At 35.8% G+C, this 26,133-nt stretch overlaps 1 protein-coding gene across 13 annotated transcripts in view; it reads right to left on the bottom strand.

Annotated features, from left to right (window-relative positions):
• The window catches only part of TMEM117 (transmembrane protein 117), a 564,172-nt gene that overhangs the window by 124,667 nt on the left and 413,372 nt on the right, over positions 1–26,133 (bottom strand). For all 13 annotated transcript variants that reach the window (XR_007470005.1, XR_007470004.1, XM_049694061.1 and 10 more), the window contains one exon: positions 3,355–3,514. Coding sequence is in view for 11 of the 13 variants with exons in the window: in XM_049694061.1 (XP_049550018.1) it covers positions 3,355–3,514 (160 nt within the window). In the remaining 2 variants the exon portion in view is untranslated. The remainder of the gene's footprint in view (positions 1–3,354; positions 3,515–26,133) is intronic.

The following is a 26,133-nucleotide window of genomic DNA, read 5'->3' as shown; positions in this document are numbered from 1 at the left end:
GTTTCCTTAAATTCACTCTCTCACCACATGCACTAGTTCCTTGCACTTCAACATGATGCTCCCAGAGCGGGACAGAGTTTGCATGAGACTCAGTGCTGAAATGCCACTTCTTTATCCTCATCAAGCAGTTATTACTCTGGGCCTATTGCCGCCCTTGTAAGGCTCTGTGCTAGAGAGGCTCCAGGGATATATCATTATAAGCTATGGTTTCTGCTCTATAGAGCAGGAAAAGGTGAAATGCTGATCTGCAGTTCAGGTAAAATGTGCTGCAGGACTTGCAAGGAGGAATTCATCCCCTGGCTTTACTGAGGGCATTGGAATGGTCTTCAATGGTAAAGTGTAAATGAGCAGAGCAGGAGACAGATAAAACCTGAGGAGGAAACAGAGGCTCACAGACATCCTGGAATAAGCATGCTGTGGTTGGGGCCAAGCAACAGCCCTCAGGGCTGGGTAGAGCCAGAGCACAGAAGACATGGGAGAAAACACAGCCAAGGGCAGACCGTGGAGAGCCCTGAGAGAGAGCTCCTAGAGTCTGGACTTCATTCTCGGACAATGGGAGTCACTGACAATATTTTTGGTTGAAAAGTGACATATACAACATGGCATTTCAGCTTGGAAGCTTAGGAAGGTGAGCTGTGTAGGGCGTGTGGGACAAGGGGACATCTGGAGGCAGAAGGTTTCACTGGAAATTATTTTACAATAGTATAGAGGAGAACCAGGACTGGAATGGTGGCAGAGAAATGAGCAGGGAAGGTATGGCTACAAGAGACGTAACAAACAATGAATCGATAGGCCTGGCTGGCTGACCAGGTGTTGGGGGAGAGAGAAAAGGAGTTAACAGACCTACTTTGGGGGCCCCATTTTCAACTCCTTGTATTAATTTGGTTTTTGAGGCCCAACCTCTCCCCCTTTTTCTCTGGGACTGCTTCACCCCCAGTCAGTTCACAGCTGGATGCAGGACAATCCAGTCCCTGCTATTCCTTCCCTGGAATCCAGAATTAGACCCGACAGCCAAGGGTAGTCTCCCTCTGAGGTGTTGGCTGTGGCCACCTTCTTCTACGTGAACTGAAAAGCTGAAAAAGCTGCTTTACAGTAAGAGAGAAAAAGAAAGCAGAAGTGAAAGAGAAAAAGATGAGAGATGGAGGATAAGAGCTAGGACTGGGTTCCCTGTTACACTTTAGTCTCTGCTTTCATGTGTCCCTAAAATGCTACTGCATCCCTCCTCTTTAATTCTGCAGGCCATCCTTATAATACAGTAATACATTTCCTTCTTTGATTAAGCTGGCTTGGCAGGGTTATTGTTACTTGTAGCCAAAATGGTCCAAACTGATATATTCCTCAGCAGGGGCCCTCCATCTTCAGTCAGCTGGTGCTGTGGCCACTCTGTACACACTTCAGTACTTTACTGACTCCACATTTTCATGCCATTTCCTTCATCTAGAATGCCTTTCCCTTCTAAATCCTGCTGACTCTGCCTGCATAAATCCTGACTATCCTTCCTTCCATCTCTCTTTATGAAGCACTTTTTGAGTGAGTCTATAATATCTGCAAATTTTAATGTTACATTTTCCCACTTCAAGTCCCTGATTTTAGTGAACCTATTGCAAGAATAATTAAAACTATATAAAGAGGGTAAAAGATGGTGGATGGTAGTAGGAAATCAGGAAATTTATGCTCTCACATATACAATTTTTTTTCACATATATAAATTTAAACAAATTAAAAGATAGGGCTTCCCTGGTGGCGCAGTGGTTGGGAGTCCACCTCCCAATGCAGGGGACACGGGTTCATGCCCCGGTCCGGGCAGATCCCACATGCCGCGGAGTGGCTGGGCCCGTGAATCATGGCCTCTGAGCCTGTGCATCCGGAGCCTGTACTCCGCAACGGGAGAGGCCACAGCAGTGAGGCTCGCGTACCGCAAAAAAAAAAAAAAAGATAATGGTCTACTTGGCTACTAGTACCTTTGACTTTAAGATGGGTTCAATGAGGTACCCACTTGGCCAAAGCAGATATTTTACATATAATAGTATGTTAGTTAGGAGGAGTATTAGATGAAAAAAGATAAAATAGCCTTTAAAAAGTAATGCACGACATTATTGCATAAGTGCTATAAATTCAGTTTTATAAATATCCAGAGGAGGTCCTATAGCAAGTGAGAGACAGGTATGGAACCTTGCCAGTGCTTCCTTACTCAAAGTCCAGGGCTTTCTTCACTATGCTAAACTATCCCATGGGAAATAAAAAAAGAAATACATCAATTTTTAGATGAGACAAAGAATTCAATTTCATTTAATTTTTAAAAACAATAATGTATTTTAAATCATCATCTATTAAAATAATAATATACTCTAGGAACCCTCTTGAGCCTCTCACACCTCGGCTATGTTATATACCAAAAAAACCCAAAAACCAAAACAAAACCACGCCAGATTGTTATTCTCTTTTAAAACACTAACACTAAAACACTTAATCTCTTATAAAGGCCTCTCTTTGCCTATAGCAATGAGAAAACCAATCTGCTATCCTGTGAAATCTCACATAAATTCAGAACACAATGAAGTTTCCTTTCCCTTCAGCAATGGAGCCTTTGTTCTGGTCACTTACAATGCCTCTGGAGAGGAAAACACAAAATTGCCTTATGAAAGTAATAAGAAAATGTCTAGCAAATGGATGGGTATTTAATGAACAAGATAAAATGCCAAGTAATAGTTAATGTCTCTTTCCGCTGGATTCAAAGGAACACCCCTAAGACCCCAAAGCATTCACATCAGAAGATTACACGAGTAGCACTGATAAGCACGATGCCATTGTACAAAGAATCTGTTGCTAAGCAGGGCAGAAATATTGTTTACATGAAAATGGAATGATCTCTGGTGAATACTGAAAGAAAGTGATAATTTCCATAAGCAGAAAAAGCATTTTTATATTATTCCATTTCAACTGCTCTAAAGCCCTAAGTTGCTTTGGCAATCGCTTATCCCTGCTTTGTTGGCTTATATCATCCTCATCTCTGCAGCTTTCCATTTTCTAAATGGCAGGCGTTTTTTTGTTTTGCTTTGTTTTGTTTTTTTCCCTGAAGCTTTGGCAAAAATACCACAACCATTCTGTATGGTTTCCAGGGGCCACCTTTCAATGGTCATACAATGACTTTTTGGTGCCCTTTTCATAAAAGCCCAGTTGGTTTATCCTCTCAGTAAAATTGCTGAAAATATGATCAGAGAAGGCTCCATTTATAGCAACTGTAAACTATGCATTTCTCTAGCTTTATGGAGCCTTTCACTGTATAGTGTTTGTTTACTGAGAACAGAACATGGAGTGGCTTCAGTGAGAGGAGGAAAATACAAAGCCACTTACCTGCATTACAATAAGGAGGTCAAAGACCAAGATGAAAGAAGCCAGGAAGGCTCTGGAAACTTCATCACTGGGCAAAAATCCCCGATTCAGCTTGTCCCAGCTGATCCAGTCAGTTGTAATGACAAGTACAACCACAGATGTCAGAGTGAAAAGAACCGTCCTGAAAGGAACAAGACACTCAGTAAAAAACATTAGATGTAATAATATAAACAGTGCAGAGTGCATGTGATCTGCTGTATTAAAAGTCTACCCCTTGCCAAGTACCTATCCTAAGGCATAGTCACCAAAGGAAGATGAAAAAAGAAGCAAATTAAGAGCTTTCTTTCAAAAGCAATTAGAAAAAGATATGACAGCATCTCTTCCAAGATTTTCCCTAAAGGGCAATAAGGTAATAGTGATAGAACAAATAGTTAACAATAAAATATTACAAATAATCTTGGTTAGTGCAATATATGTCCCAAAAAGAGCATTGGTTGTAACTCTCATTACACATACATTGTTTTACTGAGGGTGGTGAACAAACATATATAGGAACATAAGGCAGATGGGTAAGGAAGTCTTTGGATTCCATGGTTATTCTACAGAAGAGAGGGAAGATAGACTGGTCCCTTCATTATTCCCTAGCCTGATGAGCTCTGTAGAGGAACCACCTCTACGTGCCAACTGTGTAGCCTCTTCTCCTCGTGGTACTCATATCATAGATATCTTGTGGCCTAGTGACCTGTCCAGGTCACACCATGTCTAATCCTCCATCCATCGTTATAAGATACTAGGGGCCTGAGATTTTTCTCTTACTTATTTTTGCAGTTCCTGTAAAATCTTACATAATTATATGCAGATGGAGTTCAAAGAATGTTTGTTGAAATTGTAACAATTATCAATTAAGCTTTTTATAGAAATCAAAAAATATTTAAATTAGTCTTTAATATTGACATTCAAAGTAAATCTGAAATCCGGGCAGTGAAAATTCAATCTGCCAGAGAATTGTCCATAATGTTGTAAAGCCTCTGCTTTCAGAGCTATATTTGTATATAGAGATTGTTTTGAATTATAAAAAGGAAAATAAAGAACAACAAATATTTTGAAAATAATTTTAATGTAAAGGAATAAATAAATAAGAGGAAAGAAAAATGGAATAATATGAATCATCCTGGAATTCTCTTAACAATTGAACAGAATACAAATTTCTAAACTGAAATTTTGGTTTTCCTTTTCACAACTTTTTATTTGGAACAAGTTATACTCTGATAAAATAAGTATAATGAACTCCTCTTTAGATTTTTTCCCCCATGAATAGAAAATATACATTTTTTTTTTTAATTTTGGAAAATAAAATTTTTTAAAATTTACTTATTTTATTAAAATTGCAGACTCTCAAAAGAATTTGACTCATGATCTCCAAAACATAAATTAAAAATTATCTTTGCTATTGTTTAGAATATCTTTGAGCATTTCCAGAAATTCAAATGGATTAAATGAGCATGGGAGAAATCCAAAATAATTATTAAAATACAAATAGAAAGAAATTGCAAATATTATATAGTCAAACATAAGAATATTGGAATTTTAAACAAAATTCTCTCCAGGTTAAGTTGATTCATTTGTTTTTGTCTTTTTGAGTTTGAGAAACTTCAAGGAAATTTGAATGCAATTACCACAATTTCTTTTGTCAACAAGGAACATAACAACTTCCATGAAGAACAGATAAATATTGACTATTCTTTGAATCTCCTTTTGGTGATAAGGGTACTTCCTCATCACTCTTGGCTTTTCATATGTGTGTTTCACAAGGATGCTATGAATATATATAATTCTTCAGGATGTACTGTATGACCGTACAGGTTGGTAAATGGTTGGGATCCCAATTCTCTCAAGCTCCCCCTTCTTTTCCTCCCCAGCTTCCTTCACAAGGCCCCACACCTTCCTGTTATCCAGCACTACAGGGTGGAGTCTTGGTGAAACATGGGTACTCCAGCACCTCACTCCAACTCTATGGCCAGCATCCATCCTATTGGTTCAAGCCTGTGGTTGACAGGTTAGTTTTTTTTGTTTTGTTTTGTTTTTTTGATTTTTTTGATGTGGACCATTTTAAAAGTCTTTATTAAATTTGTTACAATATTGCTTCTGTTTTTTTTTATATTTTGGTTTTTTGGCCCTGAGCCATGTGGGATCTTAGTTCCCAACCAGGAAAAAATGAACCCATGCCCCCTGTGTTGGAAGGCAAAGTCTTAACCACTGGAATGTCAGGGAAGTCCTAACAGGTTAGTATTTTTAATATCATCCCTGCATTTTCCCCAAGAGCTACGTGGAAACTTCTTTTTGTGAAGACAGATGATTACATTGGAATTCATACTCTAATGTTACTTTGTTGGTCTAAATATGTAAACTGATACTGTAAAATTAAATACTAATGCAGAGAAATATTTTTAGGTGACAAAATCTGAGATTTTGGAATAAGCGTTTGTTGAGCATCACAAACCTCATCTATTACAAGATTTATAAAGGAGTTATTCTTTTTTAATTTATTTTATTGAAGAATAGTTGATTTACAATGTTGCATTAATTTCTGCTGTACAGCAAACTGATTTAGTTATACATATATATATATATATATATATATATATATATATATATATACATTCTTTTTCATATCCTTTTCCATTATGGTTTATCACAGGGTATTGAATATATTTCCTTGGGCTATTCAGTAGGACCTTGTTGTTTATCCATTCTATATATAACTGTTTGCATCTGCTAATCCCAAACTCCCAATTCATCCCTGCCTTACCCCCTCTCCCTTGGCAGCCACAAATCTGTTCAAAGGAGTTATTCTTATTCATGCTAACAATTTCATTGTGAATAAAGTCATTAAAATTAATCATTAAAACTCTTTGGTAATGAGAATTTATCATAAAGCCTGTTGTATAAGAGCTTCCTGAGATCAAATCTGCACCAATTCATGTCTTAGATGTTTGCTTTATTTGATACATTTCATTTATCCAATATATAATAATACTCTTCCTAAGACCTTTTCATAGGTGTTTTCCTGGCTTTATTAAGTACTTCTGTTTTGACAAAGAGTATTGCTACAGATCTTAAGAAAAAGTTACTGGTAATATTTTATTACCCTAAAGAGAAATTAAAGGAGGTATTCTGCCCTATATTTAATATTTAATACTAAAAAAAGAATAAAAATGGCAATCATTAAATATGAATGCATATAGCTCAGAGAAAGCTGTAAAAATAAGTCAAGAGAACGGAAAAAAGAAAAGGAAAAGGGGGACCAAAATACATTAATTGGTCATTCCACCTCCAAAATTATATTCAATGCCTTATCTAGATATAGGTATGGAAGCAAATGTATTGCTTGTGGCTTGTTTTTCTGAGCCACATCTTGTAAAACTGATAGACTTTACCATGCTATGATAATTCAGTTAAAACACCAGTTTAAAAGAACCATGACTCAATTACAAATTACTGTTACAGTCATATGCCACTTGTAATGTGTCAGGGTCTGGTATAAGAGCTTTACACAAAATAGTATAATCCTTACTACAAGTCTACTGTCACTACCTCCAATTTACAAGTGCAGAAACTGAGTCACAGAAAGTTCAAATAACTGGACCTGAGTTAAAGACTTTATACGTTATATAAGATATAAGATGATTCAAACCTAGGCTGACTCATGACAGTATGTGTCACAACCATTGTACGTATTGTTTCTCATAGGAAGCACTTGATTTTACACTCTTGTTACTAGGTCTGTAGCTAAGATTTCACTTATCTTCCATTTTTATTATAAGTATAATGTTGGAAAATTATCATCCAGGAATACTTAATATTGAAAAGTAAAACTCACAGAGACTCTGACAAGCACTGACAGGAAACAGTTAACAGGGATATTTTCATGGCAGTGAAAATGGACCCTCAGGGATGCTAACCATCAATGCAGCACCCTTGGGTTTTTATTTAACCAGAACGGTTGAAAAGATGTTTACTCTGGATCACGATTCTTGGGAGTTTCAGCTTCTCTTTTTAAATAGCATCCAATTAAACAATTATCTGGATTATTTCCTTTCAATATGCAGCCAGCACCAGCAGGACATCCTGGCTCATCAATTCTACTGTCTCTGGTTTCTGGCCACCAGTCAAAGGGAAAGAACTCATACATAATTATCAGCTCGAGTGGTTAGTCTCACTTCCCTGTTTTCAGATTTCCAGTTTGTTTGCTTTTCCTCAATTGTTGCTAATTCCTCTTGGATTAATAGGAATTAGAATGTGAGACCAAGAAAGGTTAACAGAGCTTTTTTAATTCACTGCTTCCCAATCTCTGGGCTGGGCTCCTGGGAAGCACAGAGTTGCTAAGAAGTGTGAATTTATATGTGTACTATGAGTTGTCTGTAAAGTGAAAAAATGAAATGTTTCCAGAGAGGTTAGGGGACTCACTCATGTCACACAGACTGCCAGGGACAGAACTACCATGAGAACTAACTCTGAGCAAGGACTTGCCCTGTAGTAAACCACTTTCTCTCTTTTGCTAAAAATCTTCAGATATGCTAATTTTTTTTTTTTTTTTGCGGTATGTGGGCCTCTCACTGTTGGGGCCTCTCACTGTTGTGGCCTCTCCCGTTGCAGAGCACAGGCTCCGGACGCGCAGGCTCAGCGGCCATGGCTCACGGGCCCAGCCGCTCCACTGCATGTGGGATCTTCCCGGACCGGGGCACGAACCCGTGTCCCCTGCATCAGCAGGCGGACTCTCAACCACTGCGCCACCAGGGAAGCCCATGCTAAAAATTTTAATATCATCTGGATCTCATCTGGGAACATACTTTATAGCCTACCCAAATATCTATTGTGTATGTTGACTGGAAACAGAGTAGTACATATAAATGAATCAAGATAATCCCCCAATTTGGTTTAATTCATAGTCTAAACCACTCTTTCACACTAATTTCTGGATTTTAAAAAATACTGAACTTCTATTTTAAGTAATTAAATTAGTTAATATTGCTTTTCTTCTTCCAATCATAACCACTTTAAGATAGACTTATTGCATAGTTAAACAGCCTGAAATCAGGGATTAAATCAAGAGAGAAAAGAACTGGCATTAGGCTTCGATTATCCACAGGGGACTAACTCAGTGTTAATTATCACACAATTTCATTTTGATTAAACCAGGCAGCAGGAATGTACAGAATCTCCTAACTAAAAGAATATATGTTGAACCAAACAAAATTGCCAAAATCTGACCATGTTTTATCCTACTAAAAATAGCCATTTCATGTGATTCAACATAATAAATATGCTTTTATGTGTTTTAATATATTAGCCATTTTTCATGTTCTAAAATGTTTATAATCTTTGATTCCAGTTATGAATATCATATTCCTTTCTGATCTGGCTGCACAATTACTGTGATGGTTACAGGAAGAAAAAATCACTTTAATTTCTTTCTATAATACTTGTGTTAAAATTTCGGAACTCAATCAAAACAAGTCAGATCGTGTTTCATGATTTCTCATAGCAATATAAAAATCTGCAAATCTTATTACAAATGAAAGGTTTAATGTTATCACTACAAAAAAGAATGAATGCACGGATCAAGATAGTAAATTTAGTCTCACAATTAAGTTAGATATAGTCTCATATTTCAAAGTACGAGATACATGAAATGAAATGTGGCATGGCAATAGAATTTTAAATGATTTAATATCATAATTTCTCACCATGTGGTTTAGAGGGAAAAATACAACAAGCAGGCATAAACAGAAGGATGCTTTCCTTCACTTTTCGTTGCAAAACTGAGAGCCAGTTCAAGCATCCAGTTCCATTCTGAATACCAACTACCAGCACAGAGAAGTCACAGATGGCCATGAGAGAATGCTGACACTTTCCGTTTTGCTTGTTTTAATGATCAATGTTGCCATTGCAACTCTGTTAGTAAAACAATCACCACTTGGGTCCTCAAGCCAGTTCATCCTGAAATTCATGAGTTTACTCAGTACTGTAGCCTAGCTGACGAAGTCAAGATTGCTCCTTAGAAGTCTGTAAGGAAATGGTTTTAGTGTCCTTCCAGTTTCCCACTCTTGGGATCAGGAAGCACCAAGGGAACACAAAGGTGATGTTTGCTAAATGACCTAGGGAGGGAGCACAGCTTCTCCATGTGGCTTTCATTAAGTAAATGTCACAGTCAGTTCTTGGCCAACCTGAACACACTTGTTAAGATAGGATCCCTGAGAAAGAAGATGCAGTTATTAACTTGTCTTATTTGTGGCTGCATTGGGACCTGGAGTCTATAAAGGAAATTATTAGACTCTAGTGTTGTCCGTTAAAGTATACATTTATGTGTTATTTATATCTGTCTATTATTCCATGAAGGAAAGTGCTCTGAACATAGCAGGAGCTCAAAAAACACTGAGCAAATTGGAATGAAGAAGGAACTTGGTAACTTGTTCCTGCAAGGGCATGAAAGAGGTGGCTGAAAAAGGCACTTCTGGGTTGGGCCATTTGGCCACACAGATTGTAATTTACGTGGACAGTGTCCTGGCATCCTAATCTATGTAAACAATGTCCCTTGGAGTTCTGCAGTGTCCAACCATCGCAACTTTATGTGGAGCCCTGGCCATTGGCAATCTTGATATAAGAGGTGGAAATGAAATGACCACATTTCTTTTAGTGGCTTGAATTCTTCTACCTATGTTTGAGTGATGTTAGTTTACTCAGAGGTTCTTAAAAGTAGCTTATTGATACAGAGCAGAGTTAGTCTTGGTCAGGAGAAATCATTTTATTTTCTTTGTGTTTCATAGTTTTAGGGGTGGAATAAAACACACGTTCTAGGAAAAAGTACTTAGTACACTGCAAAGTCCTTAGGATTTGGGCTGTGTCATTCATTACTGATTATCAATGACCAGCACACTGTTGATATTTAAAAAACAGTATGAATAAATCAATCTATTTAACCTGATGTAGGAAATACTTATCCCTTACCCTTCACCAAGTTCAGATACTTCTGCAACTCATGGTACTTCCTCCAGTATTTACAGAGCAAAGAAAGAGGCCTGTGCAATGCAAAATTAGGTTGCATGGACTTAATGGGCATGTTAATCCTCTGTGTCTCTTAGCAAACTCACCAGCACAATTTTTCTTCCTAGTGAATCACCTTGTAATTACTAAATAATTCACCAATTCAGTAGGATGAAGCATATGAGATATACTCTACTAATTGTTACCCCAGGTATAAAATATTACCACAAGTTCAGTAATGAAAGTGGTAATAAAGATAAGGGTATAAATAAACGCTCATTAACTACAGATAATGCTAGCAAGAACTATACCCATTATTGTTTATTTAATGAAAATAAAACGATAGCTATGATACTCCAAACATACTTTTGACTTTTCAAAATGCAAAGTAGAAAACTTAAGTTAAACATACCATGTTGCATTTTTTTCCTGTTAAATTTGCTTTTTAAAAAAATAAGAAAAACCAGGATCTTCTGGGGTGAGCAGGACGAAAGTATGCTTTATTTGATTTAAAAAATAGGATGAATTTACATACTGGGTTAAAAATAAAGGTTCAGGTAAAATTTTGTGACTTTGTTGAAGCCAGCCAAGATGTTTACATAAGTCAAACCAGGACCAAAAGTATATTTTCAGTATCATTTCAAATATCTGTTGAAGAAGATGTATCATCAGGAGACTGTCCATTAGGAAGAATGCTTTCAGAACTCTCCACAAGTATCCCTGGAAGAAAGAATCTTTTCAAAGACATTGAGGACATGATATAATGGCTAGGAAAGTAGAGATTATGAACATAAAATACTTTTCTTTTATGAAAGAAGACTACAAAGTAGACTCCAGGAACAGAAAAATTCCCTAAAGTTATGCAAAAATATTTAAAGGAAATAATGTCATGTCACAATGGAAGATCAAAAAATTAATATTAGGTTTCATAAGGGACATGATTCATTCTTGAATTCTAATGGAAAAGATTTTTAAAAACATCTAAAGCTTTATGACCACAGATATATATTTATTTTCTTTTGGGAACCTGTGAAGAATCTTTGATTTATTTATAAATAATTCAGGACCAGCTAGAAAAAATACATCACTCAAAAATAGGGAAAGAGCATGTTGGCACTAGTGATCAGAGGACCAACTTATAAATTTGATTTAATTAAGGATAGATTGTTGGCAATTTAAAAGCACATTATCCACCTTGTCTGGTCAACCCAGTGGAGAATTTTGAAGCTACGTAAAAGTGTAATTTTATCAAGAATTTAGATAGCTCCCTGGTAGAAAAAGCAATTTCAGGTAATGTACGAGATTGAAAAACAGTTGCTTTTTGAAAGAGAAAGTCATATTGTAATGCATGCAAGGGCACAGAGAATTCAAAAAACATTTATTGAGCATATAAGGCACAGACGTAAGTTGAAGGGACATGGGAATGATCTCTGCCCTTAAGGAACTTGTCACCAGCTAAATGATGGCAATATATACAAAACAATCAAACCCGAAGTTAAGCAAAAACCATGATGCTATGGAAGTTTTCAGGAATATCTGATTTATTTTTATTCAAGTATGAAAAGTAGCTAGGACATTTAATGAAATTAGACCTAAAAAATGAGTAGATTGCAATAGTGGAATGGATATTGCAGGCAAAAAACAAATTTGAAAGAAAATATGGAAATGGTAGTGGGTGGTAGTGAAGTATTAGGGAAGAGTGCCAGATGTTTCCAAAGTTTCTAGGTTTTGTGACTAAAAAGATTGTGATGTCACTAACTGAAGTAAGAAATATGAAAGAAACCAGGAATGAAATATTATGAATCCTGTTTTGAACACCTTGTTGAGTTTAAGGAGCTGGTGGAACATCTATACAGGAATGAATAATAGTCAACTGGAGATAGGAATCTGGGTCAAGGAAAGATCAGGCCCTGAATTTTGATTCATTCAAATACAAGTAATTGTTAAAGACATGACGATTAATAAAATTTTTCAGATAAAAAAAGAAAAAGGAATAAAAAGAACAGAGAAAATCAAGGACAGAGTCTTGAAGATCACCTCTTTTTATGGTATATCCAGAGAAGGCTGGAGGATGACAAGGCCATAGACATATAACATGATATATGAAGAAATCCAAAATAAAATATTATAGAAGCCAGAGAGAAAGATAATTTCAGGAATGAATTTGTGGCCAAAACCCCCAAATACTACATAGAGGTTTTATGGGATATAGACTGAAGATGGACCACTGTTGAGCACACTTCTTTCTTTAACACGGCTCCTTTGAAAATTGCAAAGTTGGATGTAAATATAGTTTCAGATATTTTCTCTGTAAACTCAGATATGGGCCTAATTCGTGTTCTGCTCCCAGGATCTCTACTACTAAAGAGGAAGAGACAAATTAGGAAATTATTTGGGTAATCAATTTAAAACCATTTGGTTGCAATTAGCCAAGTAATTGACAATTTTATTAGAGTTTATGCAAATATCACAAGCAAAATCGTTGTTTTGCAGGATGGCTTCAGTCCTGGAGGGAAGTTAAAGCACAGATCGACAAAGAGTAGAATGTAGACAATTGCAGTAATGCATGAATGATATGGTTATAATGATACAGAGGATAAATAAAAAATATATTTGAAAGCAAAATTAATAGAACTTATGCTAAACCTGGATAATACTTAATGAAGTAGGGAAGTTGGAAAGAAAGTTGGTTTGAGAACAGACTATGAGATAGCTATTCAGAGAGCTGCAGAAACCTATATTTGCCCTGGTAGTACCCTGGGCCCTGCAAGCGGGCAAAATTCTAAGATGACCTTCAATGATCCTTGACCTTGTACGATCTCCTCCCCTTGAGTCTGGGCAGAACCTATGAATACTGTGAGGTATCATTCCTGTGATTATGTTACTTTATATGTCAGAAGGGATATTTGCAGGCTTAATTAAGATTACTAATCAGTTGGCCTTTGGTTAATCAAATGGGAGATTATCTGGGTGGGCCTAACCTAATCACATGAGCTCTTTAAAAACAGAGAGTTTTCTCTGGCTGGTAGCAGTAGAGGCAGTTGGAGAGATTTGCAGTGTGAGAGGGAGGTTCTCTTTTGTTGAGATGGAGGGGGTCATGGGACAAGAACATGAGAGACCCTCTAGGAGCTGAAAGCAGCCCTGGCAGACAGCATGAAAATGGGGATGTCAGTCCTCTAACTACAAGGAACTGAAATCTGCCAACAACAGGAAGGAGCTTGGAAAGGACCCTGTGCTCCAGATGGGAAGGCAGCTGACAACTTGACTAAAGCCTGACCAGAGAATCCAGACACATCTTGCCAGCCCTGACCTACAGACTATAAGAAAATAAATGAGTGTTTTTTTTTTTAAACACTATGTTTGTGGTGATTTGTTATACAGCAATAGAAAACGAATACAGCTCTAGAAATTTAGGATTCTTGGGATCCTAAAATAATTGCTTATTGGAAATATTTCCAAGCCACATATAGAAATGCTTAGCTCTTGAAATCTGAGATAATTAAGATCAATTAAAATCATTACCTATCCAATCTGGAAAATAAAGCCAGGCTTCTGTGAAACATCTAATCACAGGAAAATGCTCACTGAATTAAAAAACCAAAATTAGCCTTAAAAAAAGTTTTGGTCCAGCTTCTTGTCTTCAAGTGCATAAATAATTGTACAGGGAAGGTTCTATTGATGTCTTTTCTTAAAATGTAACAAGAAAAAACGATGCTTTCAAAGTGCATCCAAGCATATTAAAATGCCACCTAATACCTAAATGCAATTTCTCTTAGTTAAATTTAACTATCCTTGCACTAAAAGGTTATTAGTCAGAATCTACTCCATGAGAAAAACTCTTCATATATTTAAAAAGAAAACCTCGCCAAGGGAAAGAGAAGAACAGGCTTCTGGTCATGGCTTATAGTACTTATTTATGTGCACTCAGAAAAGTCAGTTACCCTCTCAGGATTAATTTCTTATCTCTGAACTGGTGATAATGATTATGATGATGATGAAGAAGAAGTAAATGATGATGATAGCAGTTATAAAGTATTAGGTAGTTATATTACTGCACCCATATACTCAATTCTCAAACCAATCGTATGAGGTAAGTACAATTAATCACCTCGTTTTGCATAAGGAACACTGGACTTTGAGAGATTACGTAATCCAAGATCGCAAATCTATTAAATATGGAGCTTAGATTTTAAACCCATGTGTCTCTGACTTCAATGCCAAGCTCTTAGCCACTGTGCTATTCTGACTTACCTATTTATGATGTTGTGAGGAATGTATGTGAGATAACTGAAGATTTTAAATATTGTTTTTATAATTTAAAGGTAATAATCCAATCATTCTTTAGTCTTATTTCTCCAAATTATTCAGCAGGTATTCAAGGATAAAGCTGCTAAGAATTATCTCACTCTCAAGTAGTTAAGGAGATTTTCTTTGAATTATAAGACTTGTGCGTTTTTTTAAAAAAATTAGAGGTGATGTGTTTAATACACAAACTCTTATTTCTCATTGATAATAATTTGCTCTGCTTTGTTTGGTAGCATTAAGTTAAAAAAGACTACCCATCCTGGAGCTGGTTGTGTCCTTGCACAGGCACAGAAATATCTGATTTGGCCCAATGCAGACTTGGAAAGTATCATCCATTAACTTAATGCAATTAGGTGATTTTCAAAAATTATCATCATATTATGATTAATTTCAAGAACATTTAAAGGATCTAAGGTGTGTGACTCTGGTAGGTAGTTTTCAAAGGGAGGTGTTTTTTTTTTCTGAAATAAATAAAATTTGGATGAATTAACTCATCCAGTTCAAACTTGTACATTTTCATTATACTTAGTTTACTGGCCCCACTCCCGGTAGCTACAATTTAGACCCTTATCATTCTAACACCATCCATTCCTCATCTAAGAATGAAGGGCTCTAGTGCCATTCTGCCTTCCTTTCCAGTTGAGGGATTTTAGAAGGTCATCCTTTTTTCCTCATTTCCACTGTAAGATGTTTATACTCTTTCCTGGTTCACAGATCTTTTGACACTGGTGATGCCACATGAATTTCACTGTGTGTTTGGTAACAAGATGTTGGGACTGCATGAGCCCAATAAGCACTATTACAGCATACTGGATGGGAACCTTCAAAAGAAATGCCAAACATCTACTCTTATGCTTGTGATAATAGTTCGAACTGTTCATTGTGGGATACAGGAGTCTAAAATGTTGGTACTAGCTGGTGGGAACTCTTTCTTCCTACATTCGTCCCCTTCCAGACCCCAGATGGGCCACCCTCAAGGAGAAGTGAGATGTGTATAGGAGGGGGAAGTGGGAAATGCTGCCATAGAGTTGAAGCTTAACTACAGAACAATGCAATATATATAGAGAAAAAAACTCAGCCATAAAATAGAATGAAATAATGCCATTTGCAGGAACATGGATGGACCTAGAGATTATCATACTAAGTGAAGTAAGTCGGAAAGAGAAGGACAAATACCATATGATATCACTTATATGTGGAATCTAAAATATGATACAAATGAACTTATTTACAAAACAGAAACAGATATAGAAAACAAATTTATGGTTACCAAAGGGGAAAGAGGGTGGGGGAGGGATAAATTAGTAGTTTGAGATTAGCAGATACAAACTACTATATATAAAATAGATAAACAACAAGGTCCTACTATATAGCACAGGGAATGATATTCAATATCTTATAAATAAACTGTAAAGGAAAAGAATTTGAAAAAATGTGTGTATATATATCATATATTTATATATAACTGAATCACTTTGCTGTACAACAGAAACTAACACAACATTGTAAATCAACTATACTCCAATAAAAAAAATTTAGAAAAAAGAAAAACATGTGAAAAGAAAAACAAAGAAAATTAGTCTTTTAAAATCCCTTCTTTCTAGTACTTAAATGTATGACTTTTGATCCTGAAAGAGTTTTCTGAACCTATCTTATCAAATAGTCTTAATCTATGCTTTGCTTTTCCAGATAAGCCTTGACTAGACCCCTAAGCCTGCTTGTGCCAAGCCTCAAATTCTTACCTGTTTATACTTGTTAGGGAAAGTAATTTTTCCTTTTCTACCAATAGCCTTTTTTGTCATGGTGCAGTTATGGACTTTTAGCAAACGTTAAACCACAATTAGCTAAGATAAACATCTTTTACATCAAGATGATAAACTGAGTTCTTTTGTTAACCACTCCCAATCCCATTGATGTTTTAGTGATGATCTATAAAAGGAAGTAAACCCATAATAGCAAGGAGAACATGAGCGAGAAAGATTTTGAATTTCCAGAAGAAGGGGATAATTGGATTTAGACATATGTGACAGAGAATGAAGGAAGCAGGAGCATAGGTACACACAAAGGCTTAGTAGAGAGGTCTTCATTTCAGTAAGATTCTGGGGAGCTCAAAGCAAGGAGATGGCAGGTATGAAAAGCAGGAAGAGAAGTGCTGTGGTAGAATTCTCTCTATTCTCTTCTCTTACTATCCATGATTTTGGGCAGCTGTTTGAATATGAAAAGAGAGGATCTATCTGACATTGGTACCGGTTACGTGGTCTTCTCTTAATGTCAGATTTAATGTCATCACCTTAATTACATGATCAGTCATATTATTTGATTCTTCAGTGAATCAAATTTAAAAATATAGTGTATAATTTAAAAACCATTAGCGGGTTTACAAATGTTGGGCTGAATCAATAGATAAAACATGGAAGGCAATTACAGTTCCAACAATGTGTGTAATTAACCTCAACAGTGTAAAAAAAATATACCTGATAGAAGCTTGGAGGGTGTGGAAGGGCAAAAAAGGCACAGAGAAATATGGAGCCATTACTTAAAGGCAAGAAACAGAAGAACCAACACTAAGAAAATAAATAAGAAATGCTGCAAAGACTGGGCTGAAGGGGCATTAGAAGGTGGTATAGGAGAGTAAATTTCCTATTTTTGATAGTTTGTTGTTATTACTGTTTAAACTTGATACAATTTAAAATTGTTTAGGATTATTTAAGATTAGAAAAACCAGAAGAACCAAATACAGGAAAAGTTTTAAGTGGCCACTCTTGGGAGTGGGCCTAGAGGTGGTAATGGTTTGCTTTTTATTTTATGTCTTTTGGTGCCACTTGAATTTTTGTCTTTACCATAATACATGTATTAGTTACAGGGTAATAACATCACATAACAAACCACAAAGCCATTCTAGTTTAAACATTAGACAGTAGAGACAGAAGAAAACTTGTTTTAGGTATCAGACCTCTATAAAGTTAATATTATTATAAAGCATCGGAGAAAGTTTCCCAATTCATTTAATGTCTGACAAAGTAACAAAATGAAAACTATGGGTCAATCTTAATATGAAATGGTGCTCTTACTAATTAAAGTTCAAGGAAATTAAAATTTAAACCATGAAGAAATACTTCCACACACCTGCTAGTGTGACAAAAATGTAGGTCTGACAATACCAAGTAGTGTTGAGGATATGGAACAGTGTGAACTAAATTATAGTGTTTAAACTGTTATAACCACTTTGGAAAACCATTTAGTGTTATGTAATATAATTGAAAATGCACATACTATACAAGCCACTTCTGGGTATATACTCTAAAGAAGTTCTTGCAATGCACACTAGAATATTTCTAGCATTACTGATCATAATGACTAACAAAAAGATAACTGGAAGCAACATTAATTCAATGGATAAGTAAATTGCCTTGTATTAATGCAAAGAAACATTCACAGTGATGAAGATGAATAACCCACAGGTACACCAACAACAGAGGAAACTCACAGATGTAATGTTGAGTAAAAAAAGCAAGGTGTAAAAGAATATATACAATCACATAAAATTCAAAAATGGGTAATCCATAATATATTATTTAGGGATGTATGTGTAAGTTTGTAAAACTATAAAGAAAATCAAATAAATTATTATTATAAGACATGAATTCTGGTTACCTTAATCTGTTTACCTCACAGAATAAAGAACTGTAATCTAGGAGGCTGGTGGGTGGTGTGTCCCTATAATTGTTTATTTCTTGACCTAAGTAGTGGGTACTTGGTATACTGTTTGTAGTTTTTGATTCCCTATGATATATGCTGCACAGAGCAACAAAAATGACCTGTTGAACATAATCCAGGTTGTATCACTTGCTTCCTCCAATGGTGTCTCAATTGCACTGGGAATGAAATCCAAAAACCCTACCTTAGACCTACATGATCTCACCTTGTTTCCATCTCCAATGTCATCTGGTACCACTTTCACTCTGGCCTGTCCTATGTTCCTGGATCACACCAAGTTCCTTCCTGCTTTGCAGGCTTTGAATTCCTGTTCTCATCTTTGCTTTCCTGGTTTCTTATACAGTATTCAGCTTAAACCTCAGATAAGTGTTCTCTGAACTCCCAATCAAAACTAGTCACCTAAGCATTCTTTTTCATGTCATCTTATTTTACTTCTCAACAAGCAATCTTCACAAAGCTGATATTTTTTCTCTTGCTGGTTTTTCATTTGTTTGTTCATCAATCCACTATGCCTACAACACATTTTCTGCAATCATACTGCCTGGTTCCTAATTCCAGCTCTGTCACTTTGGGAACCACTTACATTATCTGTACATAACTCATCAGGTTGTTGTTGTGAGGATTAAACAAGGTAATGTTTATAGAATGTTCAAAAATGTTGCTAGCTTTAATATACGGTAGTTACTATTATTTATTTTGGCTCTTTCAGTGAATAACCATATACATGGTGAAATTCAGTATTGTATTATATGTATGTATTATATGTAATATATATTATAATATAATGTAATATGTATTATATGTAATATACATATTATAATATATAATGTAATATATATTACATTATAATATATGTAGTAAAACCACATCTTTATATTTTCTCCTTTTGTTGGTTTTATGGTATCTAGAAAAGCATCTGCTTTGTCAGATTTCTGTGGTTCTCTGAGTAGTTTAGTCCACCTGACACACATACACATATGCACTAAATAACAAAGGTTGCCCATGCTATCATTTACTTCCCTTGCCTCAGTTAGGTGAGACTTCTCCCCTCTCCTTTGCCTTCCCTTACATCTTCTCATCAATGTCATTCTCATCTGAGGGATCTCTGAGTAGGTTTCTCCACTCCACCCCCTGCCAACACACACACATACCCTCCTCTCATAAACACTGTCCTATGTCCCCAGACCCACAGGGTTAAGATAACAGATATTCAGGGGAATAGCACTGCTACTGAGTCATGCTGAAGGTCAATGTTCACATTTGTGCTTGGTGAAGAAAACAAAATGCCATAGAGTGAAGCTTAATTAATAGTTGTAAAATCAAGGAGGTGAGAGAGAACACTGAAAATGGATTCTGAATTTCCAGCTAGTGGGAAATCTTTTAGGCAGAAAACAGAGACAGAAAAAATGAATAAGAAACAGAGGAAAAATAACCTATTCAGAAAACAATATGTTATCTCCTAATCACCCATTAAACTGATAGTTCTATCATATTAACTGTAGCTCATATATATAGATAGTCAATGTTGGCTTGTTTGTAACTATACCAAGAATTCTTTAGAAAGACATGAAACTGAGTAAGTAACATTTTAGAGCCTAAAACAGAGATTCTAATTATTAAGTTGAAATGTTGTAAAACATTAAACAATTCTATTACTTTGAAAATGTTAATGGGATCCTTCAATGAAATAAATTATGAACTATAAGAATATGGCTTGATTACTCTATTTTGTTTTAGCTGGTGAAAGAACATGTGCATTTTCTATTTGTGTTTTTCATGTACAGTACAGAATTTTTCAATTATTTTTCCTTACAAGAAGCATAATGAGAAATAATTCCAATAATTCCAAAAAAAGGTATAGCATCATTGATGGCAGCTCAATCAAATGGCCAATTATCTCCAGGGATAGCCCTCTTATCTAGATGGCAATATCTTGCCTTAAAGGTGCCATATCTTCCAAGAAATGCTTAAAATAATAAATGCAGAACTGATCTCATATTTTTCTCAATGGCATGAGAAATCATATTAAACAAACATACAGAGAAGCATTAGAATTCTAAAAAAACTTAATGTTATAGGTGAAAGCAACTCTGAATTTATTTTACCATATCATTAACTTCCCAAATTGAAAGTAATATCTACTTCAACACCAGCCTATTTATTTTATTTTATTTTAATAACATCTTTATTGGAGTATAATTGCTTTACAGTGTTGTGTTAGTTTCTGCTTTATAACAAAGTGAATCAGCTATATGTAAACATATATCCCCATATCCCCCCCCCCTTACGTCTCCCTGCCACCCTCTGTATCCCTCCCTCTAGGTGGTCACAAGCACTGAGCTGATCTCCCTGTGCTATGCAGCTACTTCCCACTAGCTATCTATTTTACATTTGGTAGTGTACATATGTCAATGCTACTCTCTCACTTCATCCCAGCTTACCCTTCCCTCTCCCCATGTCCTCACGTCCATTCTCTATGTCTGTGTCTTTATTCCTGTCCTGCCCCTAGGTTCATCAGAACCATTTTTTTTTAATTCCATATATATATGTGTCAGTATATGGTATTTGTTTTTCTCTTTCTGACTTACTTCACTCTGTATGACAGACTCTAGGTCCATCCACCTCACTAAAAATAACTCAGTTATGTTCCTTTTTATGGCTGAGTAATATTCTGTTGTATATATGTGCCACATCTTCTTTATCTATTCATCTCTCGATGGACACTTAGGTTGCTTCCATTTCCTGGATACTGTAAATAGTGCTGCAATGAACATTGTGGCACATGAATCTTTTTCAATTATGGTTTTCTCAAGGTATATGCCCAGTAGTGGGATTACTGGGTATTATGGTAGCTCTATTTTTAGTTTTTTTAGGAACCTCCATACTGTTCTCCATAGTGACTGTATCAATTTACATTCCCACCAGCAGTGCAAGAGGTTTCCCTTTTTTCCACACCCTCTCAAGAATTTATTGTTGGTAGATTTTTTGAGGATGGCCATTCTGACCAGTGTGAGGTGATACCTCATTGTGGTTTTGATTTGCATTTCTCTAATGATTAGTGATGTTGAGCACCTTTTCATGTGTTTGTTGGCAATCTGTATGTCTTCTTTGGAGAAATATCTATTTAGGTCTTCTGCCCATTTTTGGATTGGGTTGTTTGTTTCTTTGATATTGAGCTTCATGAGCTGCTGTAAATTTTGGAGATTAATCCTTTGTCAGTTGGAGATTAATCCTTTGTCAGTTTCTTCATTTGCAAATATTTTCTCCCATTCTGAGGTTTGTCTTTTCATCTTGTTTATGGTTTCCTTTGCTGTGCAAAAGCTTTTAAGTTTCATTAGGTCTCATTTGTTTATTTTTGTTTTCATTTCGATTTCTCTAGGAGGTGGGTCAAAAAGGATCTTGCTGTGATTTATGTCATAGAGTGTTCTGCCTATGTTTTCCTCTAGGAGTTTTATAGTGTCAGGCCCTACATTTAGGTCTTTAATCCATTTTGAGTGTATCCCTGTGCAGGGTGTTAGGAAGCCTCACGTGGCTGTGCAGTTTTCCCAGCACCACTTATTGAAGAAGCTGTCTTCTCTCCATCGTACATTCCTGCCTCCTCTATCAAAGATAAGGTGACCATATGTGCGTGGGTTTATCTCTTGGCTTTCTACCCTGTTCCATTGATCTATATTTCTGTCTCTGTGCCAGTAGCATACTATCTTGATCACTGTAGCCCTGTAGTATAGTCTGAAGTCAGGGAGCCTGATTCCTCCAGCTCCATTTTTCTTTCTCAAAACTGCTCTGGACATCCAAGGTCCCTTGAGTTTCCATACAAGTTGTGAAATTTTTTGTTCTAGTTCTGTGAAAAATGCCATTGGTAGTTTTGTTTTTTTTTTGTTTTTTTTTTTTGTGGTACACGGGCATCTCACTGTTGTGGCCTCTCCCATTGTGGAGCAGAGGCTCCACACGTGCAGGCTCAGAGGCCATGGGTCATGGGCCTAGCCAGTCCGCGGCATGTGGGATCTTCCCGGACCGGGGCATGAACCTGTGTCCCCTGCATCAGCAGGCGGACTCTCAACCACTGCGCCACCAGGGAAGCCCCCCTCCCATTGGTAGTTTGATAGGGATTGCATTGAATCTTTAGATTGCTTTGGGTAGTATAGCCATTTTCACAATTTTGATTCTTCCAATCCAAGAACATGATATATCTTCCCATCTGTTTGTATCATCTTTGATTTCTTTCATCAGTGTCATAGTTTTTGCGTACAGGTCTTTTGCCTCCTTAGGTAGGTTTATTCCTAGGTATTTTATTCTTTTTGTTGCAGTGGTAAATGGGAGTGTTTCCTTAATTTCTCTTTCTGAGTTTTGATTGTTAGTGTATAGGAATGCAAGAGATTTCTGTGCATTTTGTATCCTGCTACTTTACCAAATTCATTGATTAGCTCTAGTAGTTTTCTGGTAGCATCTTTAAGATTCTCTATGTATAGTATCATGTCATCTGCAAACAGTGACAGTTTTACTTTTTCTTTTCTGATTTGGCTTCCTTTTATTTCTTTTTCTTCTCTGATTGCCATGGCTAAAACTTCCAAAGCTATGTTGAGTAACAGTGGTGAGAGTGGGGAACATTGTCTTGTTCCTGATCTTAGATGGAATGGTTTCAGTTTTCACCATTGAGAACGATGTTGGCTGTGGGTTTGTCATATATGGCCTTTATTATGTTGAGGTAGTTTCCCTCTGTGCCTAGTTTCCGGAGAGTTTTTTTCATAAATGGGTGTTGAATTTTGTTGAAAGCTTTTTCTGTAACTATTGAGATTATCATATGGTTTTTATCCTTCAATTTATTAATATAGTGTATCACGTTGATTGATTTGCATGTATTGAAGAATCCTTTAATTCCTGGGATAAACGCCACTTAAGCATGACACTGGCCTATTTAAATTAAAGTGTTAACTTATAAATGCCACTACCTCTCCGTGATAGAGCAAAAACCAGAGGTTTATACAAAGCACAATTTCAATAAATAATATTACATAAAAAATAGAGAGCAGGGATTAACACAAATTCTGGTCAAGAAATTTTTCTTACCTAGCTTGCATTCTTAAAGGTAACTGCTTCATTTAGGAAGATAGTAATATTAAAAATGAATCACATTCCATGAAAATAGTGGTATATCATATTAAGTTAACTGCTATAAAATTATACAAAATTGAACACAAACCACATGAAACTTAACTTAGGTGGCTGAGTATGAAGGTATTCATATCTATTACTTTTGTACCTCAGACAAGCTGCCTCCTTCATCTCCCTAAAACATGTGCATTTGTGGAAGCAACAGGAATGAACAGAATTCCCTATCCTTCACTGAGTGAATAAAGGATCCCTGCCATCGACATTCAGCCAAAGGAAAAGTGAGTTTTCTTTTTATTTCTATAGTATTATAGCTACAAACAAATAAATCATGTTTATTTGCAAATTTATAGAAATTGGAACACACACATACATACACATTATATGTTTATGTGTGATAAACTGAAAAATTTGTGGTACAATTCAAATTTTAGAATGTTGAATATAGTCTGTATAATACCTTTTTCTTACTTTTAAGACAGAATTTGTCTTTAGTATCAAAAATGTTCAGGGAAAACCCTGAAGAAGTTGGCACACACCTATATTAATCCTTACAGGTATCTCTCTTACGTAAAGCCCGTATGGATTTTCTTTTAATTGCAAAAACATTGGCTGTTTACATACCAGTTCATTAAACAAGGTAATTTTCCAACTTTGAAGAAAGGTCACTATCGTGAAATTTATACTCAAATCAATAGAGAATTACCATAAGGTGATTTTTACAGGGTGCAAAGTAAAAAAAATGCTACTCCAGAACTTCTTTCAGATGGGCTTCCTGACTTGCTTTTAATTGAGCTTTACTCTAATGCATCGTTCCAAACTCCATTCAAAATGCTGGCACATGTAAAGGTTTTTCAAACATTCCTACTTTTCAATTTACCACTCAACTGGGAAAATTACAGCGGTTTTCTTTACCAGTTAAGTGGCATAATATCAACAGCAGGAGTAATTGAACATCACAGTATCTTCCATCTATGTTCCTATTATTAAATTGGACTGCTTCCTTAAGCTTTATTTTTTAATATGACTTTTTCATATAACAATAATACTCACAAATATCTGCAGCATCAACTTTTTGAACATAAACCTTTAAGTAAATGAAAATAGGCCAAATTTTTAATGATATCAAAGTGCTTTCTAATTAAGATACTAAAAATCCATAATTTTGGTGATATAGGGACCAAAAACTTCAGATTCTTTGCACTTTCCATATTATATTTTGATATTTTGATCAAATGGCATGGAAAATTAGTTTTTGAGTTAGGCAAACATATGTCTGAATCACAACTCGGCTACTTACTAATTATGTGATAATGAGTAAGTTATTTACCCTCTTCGAGGCCTAGTGTCTTCACCTGTGAGAAAAAGATAGTACCTACCCTGATTTCCAAGGGGGATGGGGGGAGAACAAGATGGTGGAGTAGAAGGATGTGGAGCTCATGTGCCCCCAAGAACAGATCAAAAATACACCTACATGTGAAGCAATTCTCGCTAAAAACTGACTTGAGACTGGCAGGGAAACTCTTGTAAATAATACTCAAGGCTGTAAGAAAGATCACACAGAATCAGGTAGGAAGACAAGAGAAGCAATCAGGTGGGACCTGCACCCCTACGAGGGGCATGTTATATTTAAAGTACTGAAAGGGAAAAGTCTACAACCTAGGATACCCTACCCAGCAAGATTATCACCAAGAACTGAAGGAGAGAGAAAGAATTTTTTAGGCCAGTGAAATCTAAGAGTTCACCACTATTAAACCTACCATAAAAGAAATGTTAAAGGGTCTTCTCTAATGGAAGAGAAAAGACTACAAGAAGAAGTCAGTATCTATAGGAAAGAAAAAATCCCACTAGTAAAGGCAAATATATAGTAAATGCTGGGGATCAACCTTACTAAATAATATAAATGTGTTTCATTTATTTTTTTGCATTTTAATTTATATTTTTTTAAATTTATATTTTAAGAAGGACAGTATACAGTATATTTTTATAACCTGTATATACTTACTGTTCAAAAATATATAAAAATTCCAAGACAAATGGTGAAGAACTCAATTTATTCAATTAATAAGGATACTTGTAGATTAAAGTGTATGCTATATAAATTCTAATATGCAACTCATAAATACAAACCTGAATATTTTTAAAGCAGCTTGTTAAAATTTTTTCTCCCTCTTTTTACTTGTGGAGTCTGATTAAGATGCTTAACCTCAAGATTTATGCCCATCTGCCTCTTCTCCAGCTGCCAGGATCTATAATTTACATATGGTTTCTCACTGTAAAACTAGTGGGGAGTAAGGAAATATGGAAGATAGTTTAAAAAAACGAAACTAAACTCTATCCATGAATTGATATTTGTCTTTTTTTCCTCCTAAACTTTCATAGCCTGAAGTACATATTGTCATGGCAAATAACAATCACTGGAGTAGCCAGCTTTAAAATGAATTCACTCTGAACAGTATTTTCCCCAAATATCAAGTAAGAAATAATGTACAAATTTTGGGGTTTTGTATTTATTGTAGGAGATATTAATGGATGGTATGACCAATGGATTGAAAATAGAGGATATCAGATAAAGCCTACAGAATGGAAAGTTCTTTCTCACTAAAGACCTCTTTTCGATAAGTA

This window comes from Orcinus orca, chromosome 11 (genome assembly GCF_937001465.1).
Source record: "Orcinus orca chromosome 11, mOrcOrc1.1, whole genome shotgun sequence".
NCBI lineage: Eukaryota > Metazoa > Chordata > Mammalia > Artiodactyla > Delphinidae > Orcinus > Orcinus orca.
Note: the sequence above shows the minus strand (reverse complement) of the source record. Positions and strands in the feature narration are given on the sequence as shown.